This window comes from Mobula hypostoma, chromosome 11 (assembly GCF_963921235.1).
Source record: "Mobula hypostoma chromosome 11, sMobHyp1.1, whole genome shotgun sequence".
Taxonomy (NCBI): Eukaryota; Metazoa; Chordata; class Chondrichthyes; order Myliobatiformes; family Myliobatidae; genus Mobula; species Mobula hypostoma.
Genome location: NC_086107.1, coordinates 27,550,241 through 27,572,349, shown reverse-complemented (window position 1 = coordinate 27,572,349; position 22,109 = coordinate 27,550,241). Strand labels below are relative to the sequence as shown.

General features: G+C 41.4%; 1 protein-coding gene across 2 annotated transcripts in view; it reads right to left on the bottom strand.

The window, feature by feature from the left end:
- The window catches only part of cstpp1 (centriolar satellite-associated tubulin polyglutamylase complex regulator 1), a 285,371-nt gene that overhangs the window by 30,427 nt on the left and 232,835 nt on the right, over positions 1 to 22,109 (bottom strand). For both annotated transcript variants that reach the window (XM_063061781.1, XM_063061782.1), the window contains one exon: positions 17,298 to 17,383. In XM_063061781.1, the coding sequence (XP_062917851.1) occupies positions 17,298 to 17,383 (86 nt within the window). The remainder of the gene's footprint in view (positions 1 to 17,297; positions 17,384 to 22,109) is intronic.

Sequence of the window (22,109 nt, the reverse complement as noted above, 5' to 3'; positions counted from 1 at the left end):
ACATTCAGGATCTCACCTTTCTCCAGAGTCAGAGACTTGCTCTAGACAATCTACATCTAATTCTAAATTTCTGTCTCAGTATCACAGCAAGTCAGGATTTTTTGGTTTATTAAGCTCAGTATGCATTTTAATAACTCTACTAAAACCTCCCAAACCACCAAGAAAACACCATCAATTAACTTGGAAATAGATCAGCAGCCCTGCATTATCACTGGTTTAAATCCTGGAATTCCCGAATAGACTTGTGGAGAAGACAGCTCACACTACCTTCTCAAACACAATTAGGCATGGGCTATGCCAGTGATGCCAAGATTGAAAAAAAATTTTAAAAATCCCTATATGCAAACAAGCTCCCATAATGTTATTAAATTCAAAAGTATAATATATGCTTGTTCCTACGAATGACAGAATTCATTTTCTCTCTCTTTCTCTCTCCACTTTTGGTAATTGTTCTTTCTTATCAGTCTTGTGTGCTTTTGGTGTTACTTGTTACAATACTGTGGAAGTATGGTTATCACATTAGAGTTACTTTTGTGTATTTTTGATGTAATATTGAATATTGGACCTATAAAAGTGGAACAAATTTGTTACCTAGGGATAACCTGTATTCTACATGGCATTAAACTAATTTGGGAGACTCAAAAAGATTTAGAAACATAGAAAAGCTACAGCACAATATAGGCCCTTCGGCCCACAGAGTTATGCCGAATATGTCTCTATCTTAGAAATTACCAGGCTTACCTGTAGCCCTCTATTTTACTAAGCTCCATGTACCTATCTAAAAGTCTCTGAAAAGACCCTATCGTATCTGCCTCCACCACCGTTGCCGGCAGCCCATTCCACGCACTCACCACTCTCTGAGTAAAAAACTTACCCCTGACATCTCCTCTGTACCTACTCCCCAGCACCTTAAACCTGTGTCCTCTTGTGGCAACAATTTCAGCCCTGGGAAAAAGCCTCTGACTATCCACACGATCAATGCCTCTCATCATCTTATACACCTCTATCAGGTCACCTCTCATCCTCTGTCGCTCCAAGGAGAAAAGGCCGAGTTCACTCAACCTATTCTCACAAGGCAACATCCAGGCAATCCCTAATCCAGGCAACATCCAGCGGGAGGAGAAGATGGCAGCGCGACACAGCGCGTGTAGCTCTCTGGTGAAATGATATCGTATCTGTTAAATAGGGGCCGTGGACAATTCTGATTTGATGGAGACAGACATGAGAACACAGGGGAACATCTGGAAAAACTCCTGAAATGCCGGTTCGCTGCCGTTGTTACAAAGCGATCGAGAATCTTCTGGAGGGAAGGCCCCAAAATCCATGGCTTTGCCTGCTGCTGGTGACCGAGGCTGAGGTCGAAGCGCTCGGATAGAGATGGTGCTTGGTACTCGGTGTCGGCGGGCTGATTGGAGGCTCAAAGTGGTCAGACGACTCAGAGTCAGACTGTGGTCGGGAAGGGCAGGGAGAGTTTTCTTCCTTCTCCCGTCTGCGTGAGATGTGGGACATTCGAGAGATTTTGAACTCTCTTACTGTGCCATGGACTGTTCTTCATCAAGTTATGGTATTGTTGCACTGTTGTAACTACACGTTATAATTATGTGGTTTTTGTTAGTTTTTCAGTCTTGGTCTGTCCTGTGTTTCTGTGACATCACACCGGAGGAATATTGTATCATTTCTTAATGCATGTGTCCTCATAATCTAATCTAATCTAATCTAAATCTCCTTTGCACCCTTTCTATGGCTTCCATATCCTTCCTGTAGTGAGGTGACCAAAACTGAGCACAGTACTCCAAGTGGGGTCTGACCAGGGTCCTATATAGCTGCAACATTACCTCTCGGCTCCTAAATTCAATTCCACGATTGATGAAGGCCAATACACCATACGCCTTCTTAACCACAAAGTCAACCTGCACAGATGCTTTGAGCGTCCTATGGACTCGGACCCCAAGATCCCTCTGATCCTCCACACTGCCAAGAGTCTTACCGTTAACACTATATTCTGCCATCATATTCGACCGACTAAAATGAACCACTTCACACTTATCTGGGTTGAACTCCATCTGCCACTTCTCAGCTCAGTTTTGCATCCTATCAATGTCCCGCTGTAACCTCTGACAGCCCTCCACACTATCCACAACACCTCCAACCTTTGTGTCATCAGCAAACTTACTAACCCATTCCTCCACTTCCTCATCCAGGTTATTTATAAAAATCATGAAAAGTAGGGGTCCCAGAACGGATCCCTGAGGCACACCATTGGTCACCGACCTCCATGCAGAATATGACCCGTCTACAACCACTCTTTGCCTTCCGTGGGCAAGCCAGTTTTGGATCCACAAAGCAATGTCCCCTTGGATCCCATGCCTCCTTACTTTCTCAATAAGCCTTGCATGGGGTACCTTATCAAATGCCTTGCTGAAATCCATATACAATACATCTACTGCTCCTCCTTCATCAATGTGTTTAGTCACATCCTCAAAAAATTCAATCAGGCTCGTAAGCAACGACCTGCCCTTGACAAAGCCATGCTGACTACTCCTAATCATATTATACCTCTCCAAATGTTCATAAGTCCTGCCTCTCAGGAACTTCTCCATCAACTTACCAACCACTGAGGCAAGACTCACTGGTCTATAATTTCCTGGGCTATCTACTCCCTTTCTTGAATAAAGGAACAAAATCCGCAACTCTCTAATCCTCCGGAACCTCTCTCATGCCCATTGATGATGCAAAGATCACCGCCAGAGGCTCAGCAATCTCCTCCCTCACCTTCCATAGTAGCCTAGGGTAAATCTCATCCGGTCCCGGCGACTTATCCAACTTGATGCTCTCCAAAAGCTCCAGCACATCCTCTTTCTTAATATCTACATGTTCAAGCTTTTCAGTCTGCTGAAAGTCATCACTACAATCACCAAGATCCTTTTCCATAGTGAATACTGAAGTAAAGTATTCATTAAGTACCTCTGCTATTTCCTCCAGTTCCATATACACTTTCCCACTGTCACACTTGATAGGTCCTATTCTTCCACATCTTATCCTCTTGCTCTTCACATACTTGTAGAATGCCTTGGGGTTTTCCTTAATCCTGCCCACCAAGGCCTTCCCATGGCCCCTTCTGGCTCTCCTAATTTCCTTCTTAAGCTCCTTCCTATTAGCCTTATAATCTTCTAGATCTCTAACATCACCTTGCTCTCTGAACCTTTTGTAAGCTTTTCTTTCCTTCTTGACTAGATTTATTACAGCCTTTGTACGCCATGGTTCTTGTACCCTACCATAACTTCCCTGTCTCATTGTAACGTACCTATACAGAACTCCACACAAATATCCCCTAAATATTTGCCACATTTCTTCGGCACTTTTCCCTGAAAACATCTGTTTCCAATTTAAGCCTCCAATTTCCTGCCTGATAGCCTCATAATTCCCCTTACTCCAATTAAATGCTTTTCTAACTTGTCTATTCCTATCTCTCTCCAATGCTATTGTAAAGGAGATAGAATTATGATCACTATCTCCAAAATGCTCTCCCACTGAGATATCTGACATCTGACCAGGTTCATTTCCCAATACCAAATCAAGTACAGCTTCTCCTCTTGTAGGCTTATCTACATATTGTGTCAAGAAACCTTCCTGAACACACCTAACAAACTCCACACCATATAAACCCCTTGCTCTAGAGAGATGCCAATCGATATTTGGGAAATTAAAATCCCCCATCACGACAACTCTGTTATTATTACACCTTTCCAGGATCTGTTTCCCTATCTGCTCCTCGATATCCCTATCGCTACTGGGCGGCCTAAAAAAACACCCAGTAAAGTTATTGACCCCTTTCTGTTCCTAACCTCCTCCCACAGAGACTCTGTAGACAATCCCTCCATGGTGTCCACCTTTTCTGCAGCCGTGACACTATCTCTGATCAACAGTGCCACGCCCCCACCTCTTTTGCCTCCCTCCCTGTACTTTCTGAAACATCTAAAACCCGGCACTTGAAATAACAATTCCTGTCCCTGAGCCATCCAAGTTCCAAGCATCTCCAGTTCCCTAACTCGGTCTCTCAGGCACTGCAGCTCGACACACCTGGTGCAGATATGGCCGTCCGGGAGGCTGAGAGACTCCAGGACCTCCCACATCTGACACTGAGCACAGAAAACTGGCCTCACATACATACTTCCTCCTTTCCGCAAGTAACACAGGTAAACCTACCCTGCCTCATCCCATTACCGTCTAAGCCCGTTGAGCCAAAACCCTATCACTCTGCTGCCTCTCACTCTGCTGCCCGCTAGATATGTCGGTCTTCTCTTGAAACCTTTCGCGTTCTAGTGGCTGACGTCACGTGCCTGCACAGTCTCACCTCTCTTTTACCCCAAGTAGTAAAACACTCCCTTCGCTCTGAAAAGTCTGCCATTCACTCGCAGCCTTCTTGCTCCGAATTTGAAAGCAAAAGTTAACTGATCAATTTCAATCCTTAACCATGAAAGATAATTCAAAGCACAAATACTCCACTGTGTATATGGAGTTGAAATCTGCCTCAGAACAGCAACATACTATATCTATACAAGTTGGGCCAAGACTTTACAATTTTTAAAAAGAGACTAAAATAAATAGATGTTATTAAAATAAATCCATGGTATTGTAAAGAAAAACGCCAAAAGCACATATGACTGATATAAAAGAACAATTACTAAAAATGGGAGGAGATAAGAAACTGGTTCTTCCATTCACAGGAACAAATACATGCCAGATTTAAGACCATCAGACCATAAGAGAAAGGAGCAGAAGTCGGCCATTCGGACCATCGAGTCTGCTCCACCATTTTATCATGAGCTGATTCATTCTCCCATTTAGTCCCACTCCCCCGCCTTCTCACCATAACCTTTGATGCTCTGGCTACTCAGATACCTATCAATCTCTGTCTTAAATGCACCCAATGACTTGGCCTCCACTGCTGCCCATGGCAACAAATTCCATAGATTCACCACCCTCTGGCTAAAAAAATGTCTTTGCATCTCTGTTCTGAATGGGCGCCCTTCAATCCTTAAGTCATGCCCTCTCGTACTAGACTCCCCCATCATGGGAAACAACTTTGCCACATCCACTCTGTCCATGCCCTTCAACATTCGAAATGTTTCTATGAGGTCCCCCCTCATTCTTCTAAACTCCAAGGAATACAGTCCAAGAGCGGACAAACGTTCCTCATATGTTAACCCTCTCATTCCTGGAATCATTCTAGTGAATCTTCTCTGTATTTTCCAATGTCAGCACATCCTTTCTTAAATAAAGATCCCAAAACTGTCCACAGTACTCCAAGTGAGGTCTTACCAGCACTTTATAGAGCCTCAACATCACATCCCCACTCCTATACTCTACTCCTCTAGAAATGAATGCCAACATTGTATTCACCTTCTTCACCACTGACTCAACCTGGAGGTTAACCCTAAGGGTATCTTGTATGAGGACTCCCAAGTCCCGTTGCATCTCAGAACTTTGAATTCTTCCCCCATTTAAGTAATAGTCTGCCCGTTTATTTCTTCTGCCAAAGTGCATAACCATACACTTTCCAACATTGTATTTCATTTGCCACTTCTTTGCCCATTCTTCCAATCTATCCAAGTCTCTCTGCAGACTCTCTGGTTCCTCAGCACTACCGGCCCCTCCACCTATCTTTGTATCATCAGCAAACTTAGCCACAAAGCCATCTATTCCATAATCCAAATCATTGATGTACAATGTAAAAAGAAGCAGCCCCAACACGGACAGCTGTGGAACGCCACTGGTAACAGGCAGCCAACCAGAATAGGATCCCTTTATTCCCACTCTCTGTTTCCTGCCAATCAGCAAACACTCCATCCATGTATGTAGCTTTCCCATAATTCCATGGGCTTTTATCCTGTTAAGCAGCCTCATGTGTGGCACCTTGTCAAAGGCCTTTCGAAAACCCAAATATACAACATCCACTGCATCTCCCTTGTCTAGCCTACTTGTAATTTTCTCAAAAAATTGTAATAGGTTTTTCAGGCAGGATTTTCCTTTAAGGAAACCATGCTCAGTTCCGCCTATCTTGTCATATGCCTCCAGGTACTCCGTAACCTCATCCTTGACAATCGACTCCAAAAACTTCCCAACCACTGATGTCAAGCTAACAGGTCTATAATTTCCTTTTTGCTTCCTTGCCCCCTTCTTAAATAGTGGAGTGACATTTTCAACCTTCCAGCCCTCCGGAACCATGCCAGAATCTATCGACTTTTGAAAGATCATTTCTAATGCCTCCGCAATCTCCATAGCTACTTCCTTCAGAACACGAGGGTGCATTCCATATGGTCTGGGAGATTTATCTACCCTTAGACTATTCAGCTTCCTGAGTACTTTCTCTGTCGTAATTGTGACTGCGCACACTTCTCTTCCCTGCCACCCTTGAATGTCCGGTATACTGCTGTCTTCCTCAGTGAAGACTGATGCAAAATACTTGTTCAGTTCCTCTGCCATCTCCTTATCTCCCATTACAATTTCTCCAGCATCATTTTCTATCGGTCCTATATCTACTATCACCTGTTTTTTACCCTTTATATACATGAAAAAGCTTTTAGTATCCTCTTTGATATTATTTGCTAGCTTCCTTTCATAGTTCATTTTTTCCCTCTTAATAACCTACTTAGTTTCCTTTTGTAAGCTTTGAAAAACTTCCCAATCCTCTCTCTTCCCACTAATCTTTGCTTCCTTGTATGCCTCTCCTTTGCTTTAACTTTGGCTTTAACTTCTCGTCAGCCACGGTTGCATCCTTTCTCCATTCGAAAATTTCTTCTTTTTTGGAATATATCTGTCTTGCACCTTCCTCACTTCTCGCATAAACTCCAGCCACTGCTGCTCTGCTGTCATTCCTGCTAGCATCCCTTTCCAGTTAACTTTGGCCAGTTCCTCTCTCATGCCACTGTAATTTCCTTCACTCCACTGAAATACTGACACATCGGATTTTGGCTTCTCTTTCTCAAATTTCACAGTGAACTCAGTCATGTTATGATCACTGCCTCCTAAGGGTTCCTTCACCTCAATCTCTCTAATATCCTCCGGTTCATTACACAATACCCAGTCCAGTACAGCCGATCCCCTAGTGGGCTTAACAACAAGTTGTTCTAAAAAGCCAACTCGCAGACATTCTACAAATTCTCTCTCTTGAGATCCAGTGCCGACCTGATTTTCCCAATCCACTCGCATATTAAAATCCCCCACAATTATCATAACACTGTGCTTCTGACAAGCCTTTTCTATTTCCTGTTGAAATTTGTAGTCCACATCACTGCAGTTGTTTGGAAGCCAGTATATAACTGCCATCAGGGTCCTTTTACCCCTGCGATTTCTTAGCTTAACCCATAAAGATTCTGCACCTTCCGATCCTATGTCACCTCTTTCTAATGATTTGATATCATTTCTTACCAATAAAGCCACGCCACCCCCTCTGCCTACCTTCCTATCCTTCCGATACACCGTGTATCCTTGGACGTTCAGCTCCCAGAGACATGCATCCTTTAGCCACGTCTCAGTGATGGCCACAATATCATACCTGTCAATCTGTAGCTGTACGACAAGATCATCCACCTTATTCCTTATGCTGCATGCATTTAAGTATAACACCTTAAGTCCAGTACTTGGTACTTTTTGCTTTGATTGCACTGCAACCTTATTGCACTGCAACTCATCCGAATGGCTACAATTTGCCCCATCACCTGCCTGTCTTTCCTGACATCTTTACTGTTCACTATCTTAGATTTATTTCTGTTTTCCCCTTCCTCCGCTCTATCATTCCAGTTCCCATCCCCCTGCCAAACTAGTTTAAACCCTCCCTAACAGCTCTAGTAAACCTTCCCGCCAGGATATTGGCCCCCTTCGGGTTCACCCGCCTGATCCTACTATTCTTGCCCTCGCTAGCACGTGGCACACAGGTAGCAATCCCCAGATTACTACCTTGGTGGTCCTGCTTCTCAGCTTCCTTCCTAACTCCTGGAAATCTCTCTTCAGGATCTCCTCCCTTTTCCTATCTATGTCATTGGTACCAACATGTACCAAGACAACTGGCTGCTCACCCTCTCCCTTCAGAATTATTCTGGACCCGATCTGAGACATCCCGTACCCTGGCACCTGGGTACCTATTTGAAAGCTAATAATAATACAGGAACTTGTTTGCATGTAGTGATGCCCATAAATCAGACAATCGTAACCCAGTGATGGCCTATGTTTAAGTTATTAAATTTGTTTTTGCACTTGTTATCCAGTTGCATTAGTCATCACATTCTTGGGGATGCTGCACATTTGATCAGTATCACTCCAGGTATTTCAATATAGTCAATAAATTTAACAAGCCTACAGTGAGTCTAATTATCTCGATCTTTTACATTATTCTTTAGCAATGTAGTTTGTAGCACTGCTGGCATAATAGCCACACTCAATATTTATCCAAAATTACCACTTTATTATTCATTTTTAAAAATCTTGGCATGACTGGCATGGCCAGCATTTCAAGCCCATGCCTAAATGTGCTTGAGAAAGTAGTGTGAGCTGTCTTCTCCACAAGACCACTGGAGAATTCAAAAATGAAGGGCTGCTGATCTAGTTCAAAGTCAGATGATGGTTTAATTAAGTACAGATAAAGACAAATGCAGGAATTATAAGACAAAAGAAAATGAGGATAAACTAAATTGTGAAGGAAGATTAAATTTACAACTGAGAGAAAATAATTTTGTAAAGCCTCATCAATAACTGGTTAGATGGTGGGATGGGTAAGGGCACTTAAAATATTAAATGACAAAAAATATAGCCCATTTTGTAACTTCAAAGCAAGATAAGAATGTACAATGAGAGAAGGCGTAAAGAAAATGATGATAAGCATACCTTAAGATATAGCAGGAAAATCTATGCTGAGCAACACACATAAAAGTTGTTGGTGAACGCAGCAGGCCAGGCAGCATCTATAGGAAGAGGGACAGTCGAAGTTTCGGGCCGAGACCCTTCGTCAGGACTAACTGAAAGAGGAGTTAGAAAGATCACCCTCCCACTCCTGTCTTCTCCTATCATTTTGGATCTCCTCCTCCCCCTCCCACTTTCAAACCTCTTACTAGCCCCTCTTTCAGTTAGTCCTGACGAAGGGTCTCGGCCCAAAACGTCGACTGTACCTCTTCCTATAGATGCTGCCTGGCCTGCTGTGTTCACCGGCAACTTTTATGTGTGATGCTTGAAATTCCAGCATCTGCAGATTTCCTCGTGTTTGCGTTTTTAAATCTATACTGACGCAGGTTTCAGCCCAATTCCTTTCCCATTTATGATGTTGCTTGATCTACTTAAATCAGGGAGGGCGTGCTGAAGTTCTTGAGAATATTGATTACCAGAAGGAAGAGGTTCTCAGTCCTTTGAAGCACATAATGGCATCCCCAGGACCTAATGGGATTGGTCTCTGGTTATTAAGAGAGGCAAGAGAGGAGATTGCTGAGGCCTTGACAGAGATCTTGTATTCTCTTTCACCACAGGTGTGTTCCCAGAAGAGTGGGGGTACTCAGCTTTGTTTCTTTGTTTGAAAAGGGCAATAGGTACAAACTAGGAAATTATAGGCCAGTAGCCCTTACGTTAGTGGTAAAGAGGTAAGTGCAGAAGGTTCTTAGGGAGAAACATGGACATGTTCAGAGTAGTCACCATGGCTTTGTGTGGGGGGGGGGTTTAATTAGAGTTTTTGTTTTGCGGAGCTGACAAAGATCATTCATGAGGGTAGGGCAGTGTCCTCTACATAGACTTTAGTAAAACATTCCCAAAGTCCCACATGGTAAAATGATCCTGAAGATTAAGGCACATAGGATCCATGGTATCTTGGCAGATTAGATTCTAAATTGGATTGGTCATAGCAGACGGAGCATAGTAGTGGAGGGATGTTATTCTGATTAAAAGGTCTATTCTGATTCCAATTTGAAGGTCTTTAAACCGTGTTCTGCTTGGATTAGTGCTGGGACCTCTGTTATTTATGAAATATGCAAATGACTCTGATGAAAATGTAGGTGGACTGATTGGCAAGTTTGCAGATGACACAAAAATCAGTAGATTTTAGCCAGTAGTGAAGATTGCCCAAGGATACAGCAGGATATAGATCAGTTGGAAATATAATATGGCAGAAAATGACAGATGGAGTTTAACCTAGACAAGTGTGAGATGCTGCACTTTGGGAGGTCAAGTGCAAGAGGAAACTATACAGTAAATGGCAGGGCCCTTGGGAGCACTGATGTACTAAGAGATCTTGGGATGCAAATCCATAGCTCCCTGAAAGTAGCAACGTAAGTAAAGCGTGTTAAAGAAGGTATATAGTTTACTGGCCTTATATTGGCTTGGGCAATGAATATAACGTTGGGAGGTGATGTAGCAACTGTATAAAACTTTGTATAGCCACATTGGAGTGTGTGCAGATCTGATTGCTGTATTACAGGAAGTAAATGGAGAGGGCGCAAAAGAGGTTCACCATTATGTTTCTTGGATTAGAGAGTATTAGCTATAAGAAGAGGTTGAACAAACTGGGATTGTTCTCTCTGGAGTATCACAGGCTGACACAATGGAAGTATATATAATGATGCAATACAAATATATCCTTTTTTCCTCAGGGGCAAATGTTTAAAGTAGGTGGCACAGATTTGGGGTGAGATGGGGTAACGATTAAAGGAGATTCGTGAGGCAACTTCTTATTTTAGAGACAGGCTCCTGGATCATGCTGCCAGGGGAGGTGGTGGTAGCAGATATTATAATAACATATAAGAGGCATTTGGAAAAGTACACAAACAGGCAGGGAACAGAGGAATGTGGACCATATGCAGGCATGTGGGATTAGTTTAAATTGGTATAATGGTTGTTAGAGACATCGTGGGTCGAATGGCATGTTCTTGTGCTATACTGTTCAATCAGCTATGTTCTTAAACTGCACACAGGACCTCAAAGCCCCGATAGAGATAACGCAATGTCATTACTGCAAACATTAGTATAAGAGCTTATTGAAAGTGTGGATATTCAAAAAACTACTAATGACCTTGTTCATCATCAGAATCAGAATCTGGGTTAATATAATTAAGTATAACTGCTACAAGATAATTTTAGAACAGGTGTAGAGGTGTACATTAAAAGTTGAAGGAAATGGTTGTGTTCTTTAAAGAACAACAAAAATGCAGCAAAATGGAGAGAAATGATTGCTACCCATTTGAGTGCATACTATGTTTGCTAGTGTAATTATAAACAGAATAATTCAACAACTCGTTGCTGAAATCCATAATATGAACCGGAACCAGATAAGAACAATATATGCTAATTGGCCTAGAATGTAATATTTCTCGCAATATTTCCACCCACTCTAATTTACCAGCCCCTCTCTCTCATGCAAGTATAAAGATCCACACACCCACACAGCACAGATAAAATGAGGCATTCCAAATTTAAAATTGTAGAGAAATAATTTTATCAGAGTCTTCTCCATTCTCCAAATAGAGTGAAAAATTATTGATAACTCTGCAACATTATAAATGGGTTATTTTAGAGATCTAAAACAACTTTGTATCAGGGCATAAATTATATAGAAAATTAAAGTACAATTAATCATTTTTACATATTGGGAACTTAGTAACAAGAGCAAGGCAGATAACCCGAACACCTTGACAGTCATTAACATCTTTTATCTCTCTCCTTCCCTTGCAGGATAAAATAGCTAGATTTTGGACATCACTGAGCGAGTGACCAGTAGTGTCACCCAAACCTTTTACATATTTCAAATCTTGCTTGTGGAAAATGATGTCCTGTTCCTCCACTTGGCAGAGCATTTGTATTTAGCCTGCAGGGGTAATCATGAACTCCCTATAACCTAATAAATTAAATAAACAATTTAATTATCTTCCTGTTTGCAAATGCAGTTTTAAATAACTTCAGTGGTATCCTATCTTTTTTCCATAATTAGACACATTTTTTGGATTCTTTTAATACTTTGACTTTATGCTTACAACTGTATTGCTTATTTCTCATAAGCTGCAACTCCATTCCCTGAAGAATTACTCTTGAAATCTGATGTTAACATAGCCATACCAGCTTCTTAAATTTATCCATTTAATATTATACATTCATCCTCAAAACTAATACCGCCATATTCTCCCTCATATACTATCTCTCCCTACTACCTATTATGAGCCTATAAAATAGGAATGCATTAAGTTTTGAACACTGGAATTATTCATCATAGTATATAAAGGACTCAGCAGAAGATGGATTCCATTGGGAGTTACAATGGATTAATAAAAGTATGAAAGTAATATGAAGTCTTTAATCCTGAACATACAGTATATAATGATTATGAACATATAAAAAAGGAATGCTTTAAGTTTTAAACACTGGCTTTGTGAGTTATTGTGAACATTCTAGTTTCCAGAGAAACTATAGCTTAGTTTCCTTCCCCTTGCCTTTCTTCATCATATTTATCTACGTGCTTTCATTTTGCTTCATGGATTTCAAATACCCTTTTTAATTTTGCATTTTTTCAGGGGCCTTTTTTATGAATATTTCATTCAGGTAATGCTTTTCAACTCTTGATTTTGCTTTTCTTTAAGTTGATTTCTTGGTGGTTCAATTTTAGGACATTAACTTCTTTCATATTATCAGAAAATACAAAGTTTCTGAGTAATACCTCATTTTCACACCTTCCATGTTTGTAACTCAAAATGGAGTCAACCTTCTGTTGAGGCTACTTAACAAGATAAGAGCCCAGGGAATTATGGGAAAGTTACATACGTGGATAGAGCGTTGGCTGATTGGCAGGAAACAGAGAGTGGGAATAAAGGGATCCTATTCTGGTTGGTTGCCGGTTACCAGTGGTGTTTCACAGGGGTCCGTGTTGGGGCTGCTTCTTTTTACATTGTACATCAATGATTTGGATTATGGAATAGATGGCTTTGTGGCTAAGTTTGCTGACGATACGAAGATAGGTGGAGGGGCTGGTAGTGCTAAGGAAACAGAGAGTCTGCAGAGAGACTTGGATAGATTGGAAGAATGGGCAGAGAAGTGGCAAATGAAGTACAATGTTGGAAAGTGTATGGTTATGCACTTTGGCAGAAAAAATAAATGAACAGACTATTGTTTAAATGGGGAAAGAATTCAAAGTTTGGAGATGCAACGGGACTTGGAAGTCCTCGTACAGAATACCCTTAAAGTTAACCTCCAGGTTGAGTCAGTAGTGAAGAAGGCGAATGCAATGTTGGCATTCATTTCTAGAGGAATAGAGTATAGGAGCAGGGATGTGATGTTGAGGCTCTATACGGCGCTGATGAGACCTCATTTGGAGTACTGTGGGCAGTTTTGGTCTCCTTATTTAAGAAAGGATGTGCTGACGTTGGAGAGGGTACAGAGAAGATTCAATAGAATGATTCCGGGAATGAGAGGGTTAACATATGAGGAACGTTTGTCCGCTCTTGGACTGTATTCCTTGGAGTTTAGAAGAATAAGGGGAGACCTCATAGAAACATTTCGAATGTTGAAAGGCATGGACAGAGTGGATGTGGCAAAGTTGTTTCCCATGATGGGGGAGTCTAGTACGAGAGGGCATGACTTAAGGATTGAAGGGCGCCCATTCAGAACAGAAACGCGACGAAATTTTTTTAGTCAGAGGGTGGTGAATCTATGGAATTTGTTGCCATGGGCAGCAGTGGAGGCCAAGTCATTGGGTGTATTTAAGGCAGAGATTGATATGTATCTGAGTAGCCAGGGCATCAAAGGTTATGGTGAGAAGGTGGGGGAGTGGGACTAAATGGGAGAATGGATCAGCTCATGATAAAATGGCGGAGCAGACTCAATGGGCCGAATGGCCGACTTCTGCTCCTTTATCTTATGGTCTTATGGAGTCCTTGATATACTATGATTAATAATTCCTTTGTTCAAAACTTAAAGCATTCCTACTTTATAGATTCATAATCATTATGCATGTTCTGGATGAAAGACTTTACATTACTTTTATACTTTTATTTTGTCAATTCTCTCATCAGAAATCTATTGCCTTCTTGCTTTTATTCTAACACTTCTCTTTCTCTACACTTCTACACTTCTCTCACCCATAAATATATATACAAACCCCATTTCCAGAAAAGTTGGGATATTTTCCAAAATGCAATAAAAACAAAAATCTGTGATATGTTAATTCATATGAGCCTTTATTTAACAGACAAAAGTACAAAGAAAAGATTTTCAATAGTTTTACTGACCAACTTAATTGTATTTTGTAAACATACACAAATTTAGAATTTGATGGCTGCAACACACTCAACAAAAGTTGGGACAGAGGTTTATTTACCATTGTGTTACATCACCTTTCCTTTTAATAACACCTTTTAATCGTTTTGAAACTGAGGATACTAATTGTAGAAGATTTGCAATTGGAAATTTTGTCCATTCTTGCTTGACATAAGACTTCAGCTGCTCAACAGTCCGTGGTCTCCGTTCTCTGATTCTCTTCATGATGCGCCATACATTTTCAATAGGAGACAGATCTGGACTGGCAGCAGGCCAGTCAAGCACACGCACTCTGTGTCTACAAAGCCACGCTGTTGTAGCCCGTGCAGAATGTCGTCTGGCATTGTCCTGCTGAAATAAGCATGGACATCCCGGGAAGAGACGTCGCCTTGATGGCAAAATATGTCTCTCTAAAATCCTAATATACACCTCAGAGTCAATGGTACCTTCACATACATGCAACTCACCCATGCCGTGGGCACTGATGCACCCAAATACCATCACAGATGCTGGTTTTTGCACCTTTCGTTAATACCAATCTGGATGGTCGTTTTCATCCTTGGCACGGAGAACTCGACGCCCGTTTTTTCCGAAAACTAGCTGAAATGTGGACTCATCTGACCACAGCGCACGGTTCCACAGTCTTTCAGTCCATCTGAGATGAGCTCGGGCCCAGAGAACTCGCCGGCGTTTCTGCATAGAGTTGATGTATGGCTTCCTCCTTGTGTAATACAGTTTCAAGTTGCATTTCTGGATGCAGCGACGAACTGTGTTAAGTGACAATGGTTTTCCGAAGTACTCCCGAGCCCAGGCGGCTGTAATTGTCACAGTAGCATGACGGTTTCTTAGGCAGTGCCGCCTGAGGGCTCGAAGATCATACGCATTCAACAGTGGTTTCCGACCTTGCCCTTTACGCATTGAGATGTCTCTGAATTCTCTGAATCTTTTCACAATATTATGTACTGTAGATGTTGAAAGACCTAAGTTCTTTGCAATCTTGCGTTGAGAAATGTTCCTTTTGAACTGACTAACAATTCTCATGAATTTTGGCACAAAGGGGTGAGTCACGACCCATCCTTGCTTGCAAAGACTGAGCCTTTGATGAACGCTACTTTTATACCCAGTCATGATACCTCACCTGCTACCAATTAGCCTGCTTAATGTGGAGTCTTCCAAACCGGTGTTACTTGAATATTCTGTGCACTTTTCAATCTTATTTTAACCCTGTCCCAAGTTTTGTTGAGTGTGTTGCAGCCATCAAATTCTAAATTTGTGTATGTTTACAAAATACAATTAAGTTGGTCAGTAAAACTATTGAAAATCTTTTCTTTGTACTTTTGTCAGTTAAATAAAGGTTCATTTGAATTAACATATCACAGATTTTTGTTTTTATTGCATTTTGGAAAATATCCCAACTTTTCTGGAAATGGGGTTTGTATATGTATACACACACACACACACACACACATATATATAAAACATATATTTCACATATAAATACATTCTCATCTGTTGTTGTCACCACAAAGCAGCAGGTGCAATTTCACTGGCTCTCCACTCGGTCTTGGATCAACTGGATAATAGTTATACCAGCCTGTAAGTAATTTATTGATTACAGCTCAGTGTTCAACACAATCATACCCTCAGTTCTAATCAACAAATGTGAAAACCTGGACCTCTGCAGGGAGATTACAGTCTGTCTGGACCGGAAATAGCATCTCCACTTCACCGACAATCAACACTGGTGCACCTCAAGGATGTGTGCTTATCCCATTCCTCAACTCTCTCTACACCTACAACTGTGTGCGAGGCACAGCTCAAACAGCTATTGTTGGCAGAATTTCAGATGGTGACAAGGAGGCGTACAGGAGTGAGATAGATCAGATGGTTGAGTATGGTGGCAAAAACAACCTTGCATTCAACGTCAGTAAAACCAAGGCAATTGTGGACTTCAGGAAGAGGAAGTCAAGGGAACAAACAACAGTCCTCAATGAGGGCTCAACAGTGGAAGGGGTAAGCAGTTTCAAGTTCCTGGGTGTCAACATCTCTGAAGATCAATCCTGGGTCCAATGTGTTGATGTAACACAGAAAAAAGGCATGATGATGGCTATATTTCATTAGGAGCTTGAGGAGACTTGGTATGTCACCAAAGACCCTCGCAAATTTCTACAGATGTACGATGGAGAGCTAATTCTCTGGTTACATCACTGTCTGGTATGAGGGGGGCACCCACAGGATCAGAAAAAGCTGCAGAAAGTTGTAAACACAGCCAGTTCCATCATGGGAACCAGCCTCTCCAGCATCAAGCCCCCCCCCCCAGCCCCCAGGACATATCCTCTTCTCATTGCTACCATTAAGGGGAAGGTATAGGAGCCTGAAGACATATACTCAGTGTTTCAGGAATATTTATTTATTTCTTAGAGTAATTTATAGTTTTAAAAAATATTATGTATTGCAATGTACTGCTGCCGTAAAACAACAAATTACACATCATATGGCAGTGATATTAAACCTGATTTTGAAGAACACCTGCAATTGTTGCAAAAGTTACCGACCATTGCAGAAGAAAGGCATACTTAGAAAAATAATTTATTTATAATAAGCATTGTGAGGTTTGTAACAATATTACACTAGTCAATTGTAGATGTTCATGTCTCATATTGGTTGATGGGGATTTAAGTTAAAAAAATTAAAGTCTCAAAGCAGACTCAAAGGAAAAATTGACTTTCCAGTAAATCACTGCTTCAAATTGATTTCTTGTCCTAAAATTAACGAGTCAACCTACGTCAATGAATATTCGACAGGTATTGTTCTGTTAGGAACCATAGGTTGTATAAGCTGTGAACTATCAGATGACTTCTAAATTCAAGAGGGTACTACTATATATTGCCTAATATTATTAATTTCAAATACAATACAATGTAGAGAGAGCTGTTCAGGCCCTCAGCACCGTTTCATGATTCAATTGCTTGTTTTGTTCACCCAAATGAAACAAGAAAGCAATAAAGATAGAAACTTACCACAGTAGTAGAACTGTATCTGGAATGCATACAAAAAATCCATAAATGACATTGGACAGTCCATTGCATCATCCATGAGAATAATCCTGCAAACAGCAATTGAATAGATTTTGTTTGTGGCTTAGTAGAAAAAATCATTTCATTTGGTTAATTGGGTGTAAATATAATTTTATTAAAACATTTTATTTGTTTCAGTGGAACCTCCTTGCCAAAGCTAGAACGGCAAAGCACATGGCAAAAAAAGATGTACTGAATATTTACTGTCACAGCTGAGGTATAGAATACGAGAACAAGAAAGTCATGAGAACTCAGCTCTTTTGGTCTCAAAGTTGTAATGTTACCACAGATGGCACAAGAGGTTAGGCTCTTGTCAGGATGGGAGAATTTTGGTTATAAGGAGGGACAGTCAAGGCAGGCTGGTTTCTTTGGAACATGAGGGAATAAGTGGAGATGTAATTGAGATGTAAATAATTAGAAGAACATAAAGCTGTGTGAACAGGAAGGATCCATTTCTCTTAGCAGAGAAGTGACTTTAATTAGAGTGCACATAATTATATTGTCTGGCAGTAGGATTAGTAGGGAGTTGAAGAGAAATATTCAAAGAATACTGACGTCTAGAGTACAATGGCAAAGGGTTGTAGAGACCGAACCCCCTTATTATGTTTAAAGTACATTTGGTTATTCACTTGAAGAGCTGACAAGACTCTTGGGAGCACTTTTCTTGGCTGCCATGCACTTAGGACTAGCAAAGACTTGGAAAATGTTATTACTGTTAAGTTAGGTAAAAATATAGGAGTCAATAATTGAAAAAAATTAATAAGTTTGTCTCTTAAGAGGCATATGCCTAGAAATTGGACCATTTGGAACAACTGTTTTGCACTCCTTAAATCACATTTGCAACCAGTTCTAGTTTTATTAGCAACCATTTGGAAATTACCCAGCCATTTTCCAGTCGTGATTCATCTGAGCACTACACACAGATTAAACAATATCATCTAGCATGCAGTGGCCTTTTCTGCATTATCTGCCAGAATGTGGCTGTTAAGAGGAGTGACCTAAATTTATGACTCATTGAAGAAGATATAGCAAAACCTGAGGCAAGTTAGCAAAATAACACAAAGTAAAAGATACACACTGGGGTATCAATGCTGTGCTTGCAGGGAATATCACAGTCCATTTTCTGTCCTTTGCTTTTGACCATAGGACCACTGAAGATATTCGCAGCTTCAGCATATTATGTCTTTCTGCTGATACTAAGATCATTGGTCCCTTGATAAGCTTGCAACTGCTAGGAGGTTGGTAGGTTTTGTTGGGGCTGCCTAACTACACAGGTTCCCTATCTCTCACACCAACTCAGCTCCTAAAAACACCAGCTGCTTTTCCTCCTCTCCATGGAAGAATTTCAAGTTGCTGTATTGTTCTGTGCAATGCTGTACTGTGGTTACCAATGGATAATACTGTTTAAAAGCTGACCCATGTCGCAGCAGTCAGCATGGCAATGAGCTGCCATCTGCAGTGTCTGCAGGTAGATGTTGTCACACCACATAGATCAAATTTTACAATGATTTGAGTGAAAAACTATTGCTTTTTTAAAAACTAGATTTTTTCCTGATTCCGAGATATTTTGCAAGTCACCTCATGTAGTGTCAAACAGTCATACAGCACAGAAACAGCCCTTCAGCCCAACTGGTCGATGCCAACTACGATTTCTAATTACACTATTCCTATTTGCCCACATTTAACTCTCCGATCCTCTCCTATCCATGTATCTGTCAAAGTACCTTTTAAAATTTGCTAATATACTGCCTCAACCATTTCCTCTAGCAGCTCATTCAATATGCTGACCATTCTCTGGAGGAAAAGGTTGCCCCTTGGGTTCCTATACTCTCCCCTCTCAGCTTAAACCTATGCCCTCTCGTTCTTGATTCCCCAACCATAGGTGAAAGATTGCTCCCATTCACCCTTTCAATGCCTCTCATAATGTTAAACTCCTCTAGAACATCACCCCTCATTCTCCTACCCCAGTGAAAGTAAGTCCCAACCTGCTCAACCTCGCTTCAGATCTCAGTCCCTCAAGAGTCGGCAATATCCCTGTAAATCTCCTCGGCACTCTTTCCAGCTTCATGGCATCTTATAGATGAGTGACGAAAACTGAACACAATATTCTAAATATGGCCTCACCATCATACTCCATTAATTGCAACTTGGATACTGAATGGTCTGAGTGATAAAGGCCATTGCGTTTTAAGGGCTCCTTTACCACCCTGTCACTTCCAGGACACCGAGTTGTACTCCTAGTTCCCTCTGTTCTACAAAACTCCCCAAGGGCATTACCATTCATGGTGAAAGTCTGACCCTCATTTATCTTCCCAAAAAGCAACATCTTACACTAATCCTCACTCACCTGGAGAAGAGGGATGCATACATTAGAATGCTGTTCCTGGACTACAGTTCAGCATTCAACACCGTAATTCCTTCCAGACTTGACAGGAAGCTCAGAGACCTTGGCCTGCACCCCGCATTGTCAGCTGGATCCTGGACTTCCTACTGGATCGTCGACAGGTGGTAAGAATGGGTTCCTTCACCTTTGCCCCTCTGACCCTCAACACAGGTGCCCCCCAGGGTTGTGTCCTGAGTCCCTTCCTCCAATTCTTTTACACCCACGACTGTGTTGCCACACACAGCTCCATTCTGCTGATTAATTTTGCAGAGGACACAATATTGTAGGCCGTATCTCGGGTAATGATGAGTTTGAGTACAGAGAGGAAATTAAGAACCTGGTGGCATGGTGCGAAGACAATAACCTCAACGTCAGCAAGAGGAAGGAATTGGTTGTTGACTTCAGAAGGAGTAGCGGACTGCACGACCCAATTTACATCGGTGGTGCGCAAGTGGAACAGGTCAAAAGCTTTAAGTTCCTCGGGGTCAATATCACAAATGACCTGACTTGGTCCAACCAAGCAGAGTTCACTGCCAAGAAGGCCCACCAGTGCCTTTACTTCCTGAGAAAACTAAAGTAATTTGGCCTGTCCCCTAAAACCCTCGCTAATTTTTATAGATGCACCATAGAAAGCATTCTTCTAGAGTGCATCACAACCTGGTATGGAAGTTGTCCTGTCCAAGACCGAAAGAAGCTGCAGAAGATCGTGAACACAGCACAGCACATCACACAAACCAATCTTCTGTCCTTGGACTCACTTTACACCACACGCTGTCGGAGCAGTGCTGCCAGGATAATCAAGGACACAACCCACCCAGTCAACACACTTTTCGTCCCTCTTCCCTCTGGGAGAAGACTCAGGAGCTTGAAGACTCGTATGGCCAGATTTGGGAACAGCTTCTTTCCAACTGTGATAAGACTGCTGAACGGATCCTGACCCGGATCTGGGCCATACCCTCCAAATATCCAGACCTGCCTCTCAGTTTTTTTGCACTACCTTACTTTCCATTTTTCTATTTATGATTTATAATTTAAAATTTTAATATTTACAAATTTTTACTATTTTTAATATTTAATATTTGTAATCCAGGGAGTGAGAAGCGCAGAATCAAATATCACTGTGATAATTGTACGTTCTAGTATCAATGTTTGGCAACAATAAAGTATAAAGTAAAAGTATTGAACAGCCTTATTTCTCCTTATTTCTAGTGGTAATGAGACAGCCTACAGAGGAGAGGTTAACACTCTGACACAGTGGTTCCAAAAAACAACTTCTTCCTCAATGTCCAGAAAACAAAAGAGCTGATTGTGGATTACAGGAGGAAAGGAGACAAGCTCGCCCAGATTACATCAATGGGACTGCAGTAGAGAAGGTGATTAGTTTCAAGTTCCTCGGTATACACATCACCGAAGATCTCACCTGGACTGTCTATACCGGCTGTGTGGCCGAAAAACCACAACGGCATCTCTTCCACTTCTGGCATCTGATGAAGTTTGGCATAAGCCCCCAAATCCTCAAGACCTTCTACAGGGGCACCACTGAGAACATCCTGACTAGCTGTATCACCGCCTGGTACGGGAACTGCACAACCTTGATCGCTGGACACTGCAGAGAGTGGTATGGGCAGCCCGGCGCATCTCTGGATGTGAACTTCCCTCCATTGAGGACATTTATAGAAGCAGGTGCTTAAAGAAGGCCTGGAAAATCATCGGGGATACCAGTCACCCCAATCATAAACTGTTTCAGCTGTTTCCATCTGTCAAATGGTACTGCAGCACTAAATCCAGGACCAACAGGCTATGGGACAGCTTCTTTCCACAAGCCATTAGACTTATAAATTCACATGTCTGTACATTGCGATGGAGTTATAGCACAAAGATTTTTTACTCCCTCACATTGTAGGACAGATGTAAGATTTAAATGAATAAATAGATAGATAATCCAAAATAAATTACATTGCCTTTCCTCAGACTACTTACCAACTAATCAAGATCCCTTTGTAAAATCTGATGATCCTCACTGCCAACCCATCATAGTGCCATCTTCAAACTTACTACCCATCCCTTGTACCTTCTCATCCAAATCATTGATATAGATGACAAATACCACTAGGCTAGGGAACTCCAGTAATCATAGGCCTTGAGTCTGAGAAACAAGCTTCCACCATATCCCTCTGCCTCCTATCTTCAAGCCAATTCTGTATCCACATAGCTCATTTTGTGCATGACATGAGAGTGAATGGCAGCTTCTAGGAAATAACCTGTAACATGTATATTCTCTACCAAATATTAAGCATTACAAAAAGTGTAATTTTCTGTTATTATTAACAATTAATGTATATTTGAATAAGATTATATAGGGGCAATCCATA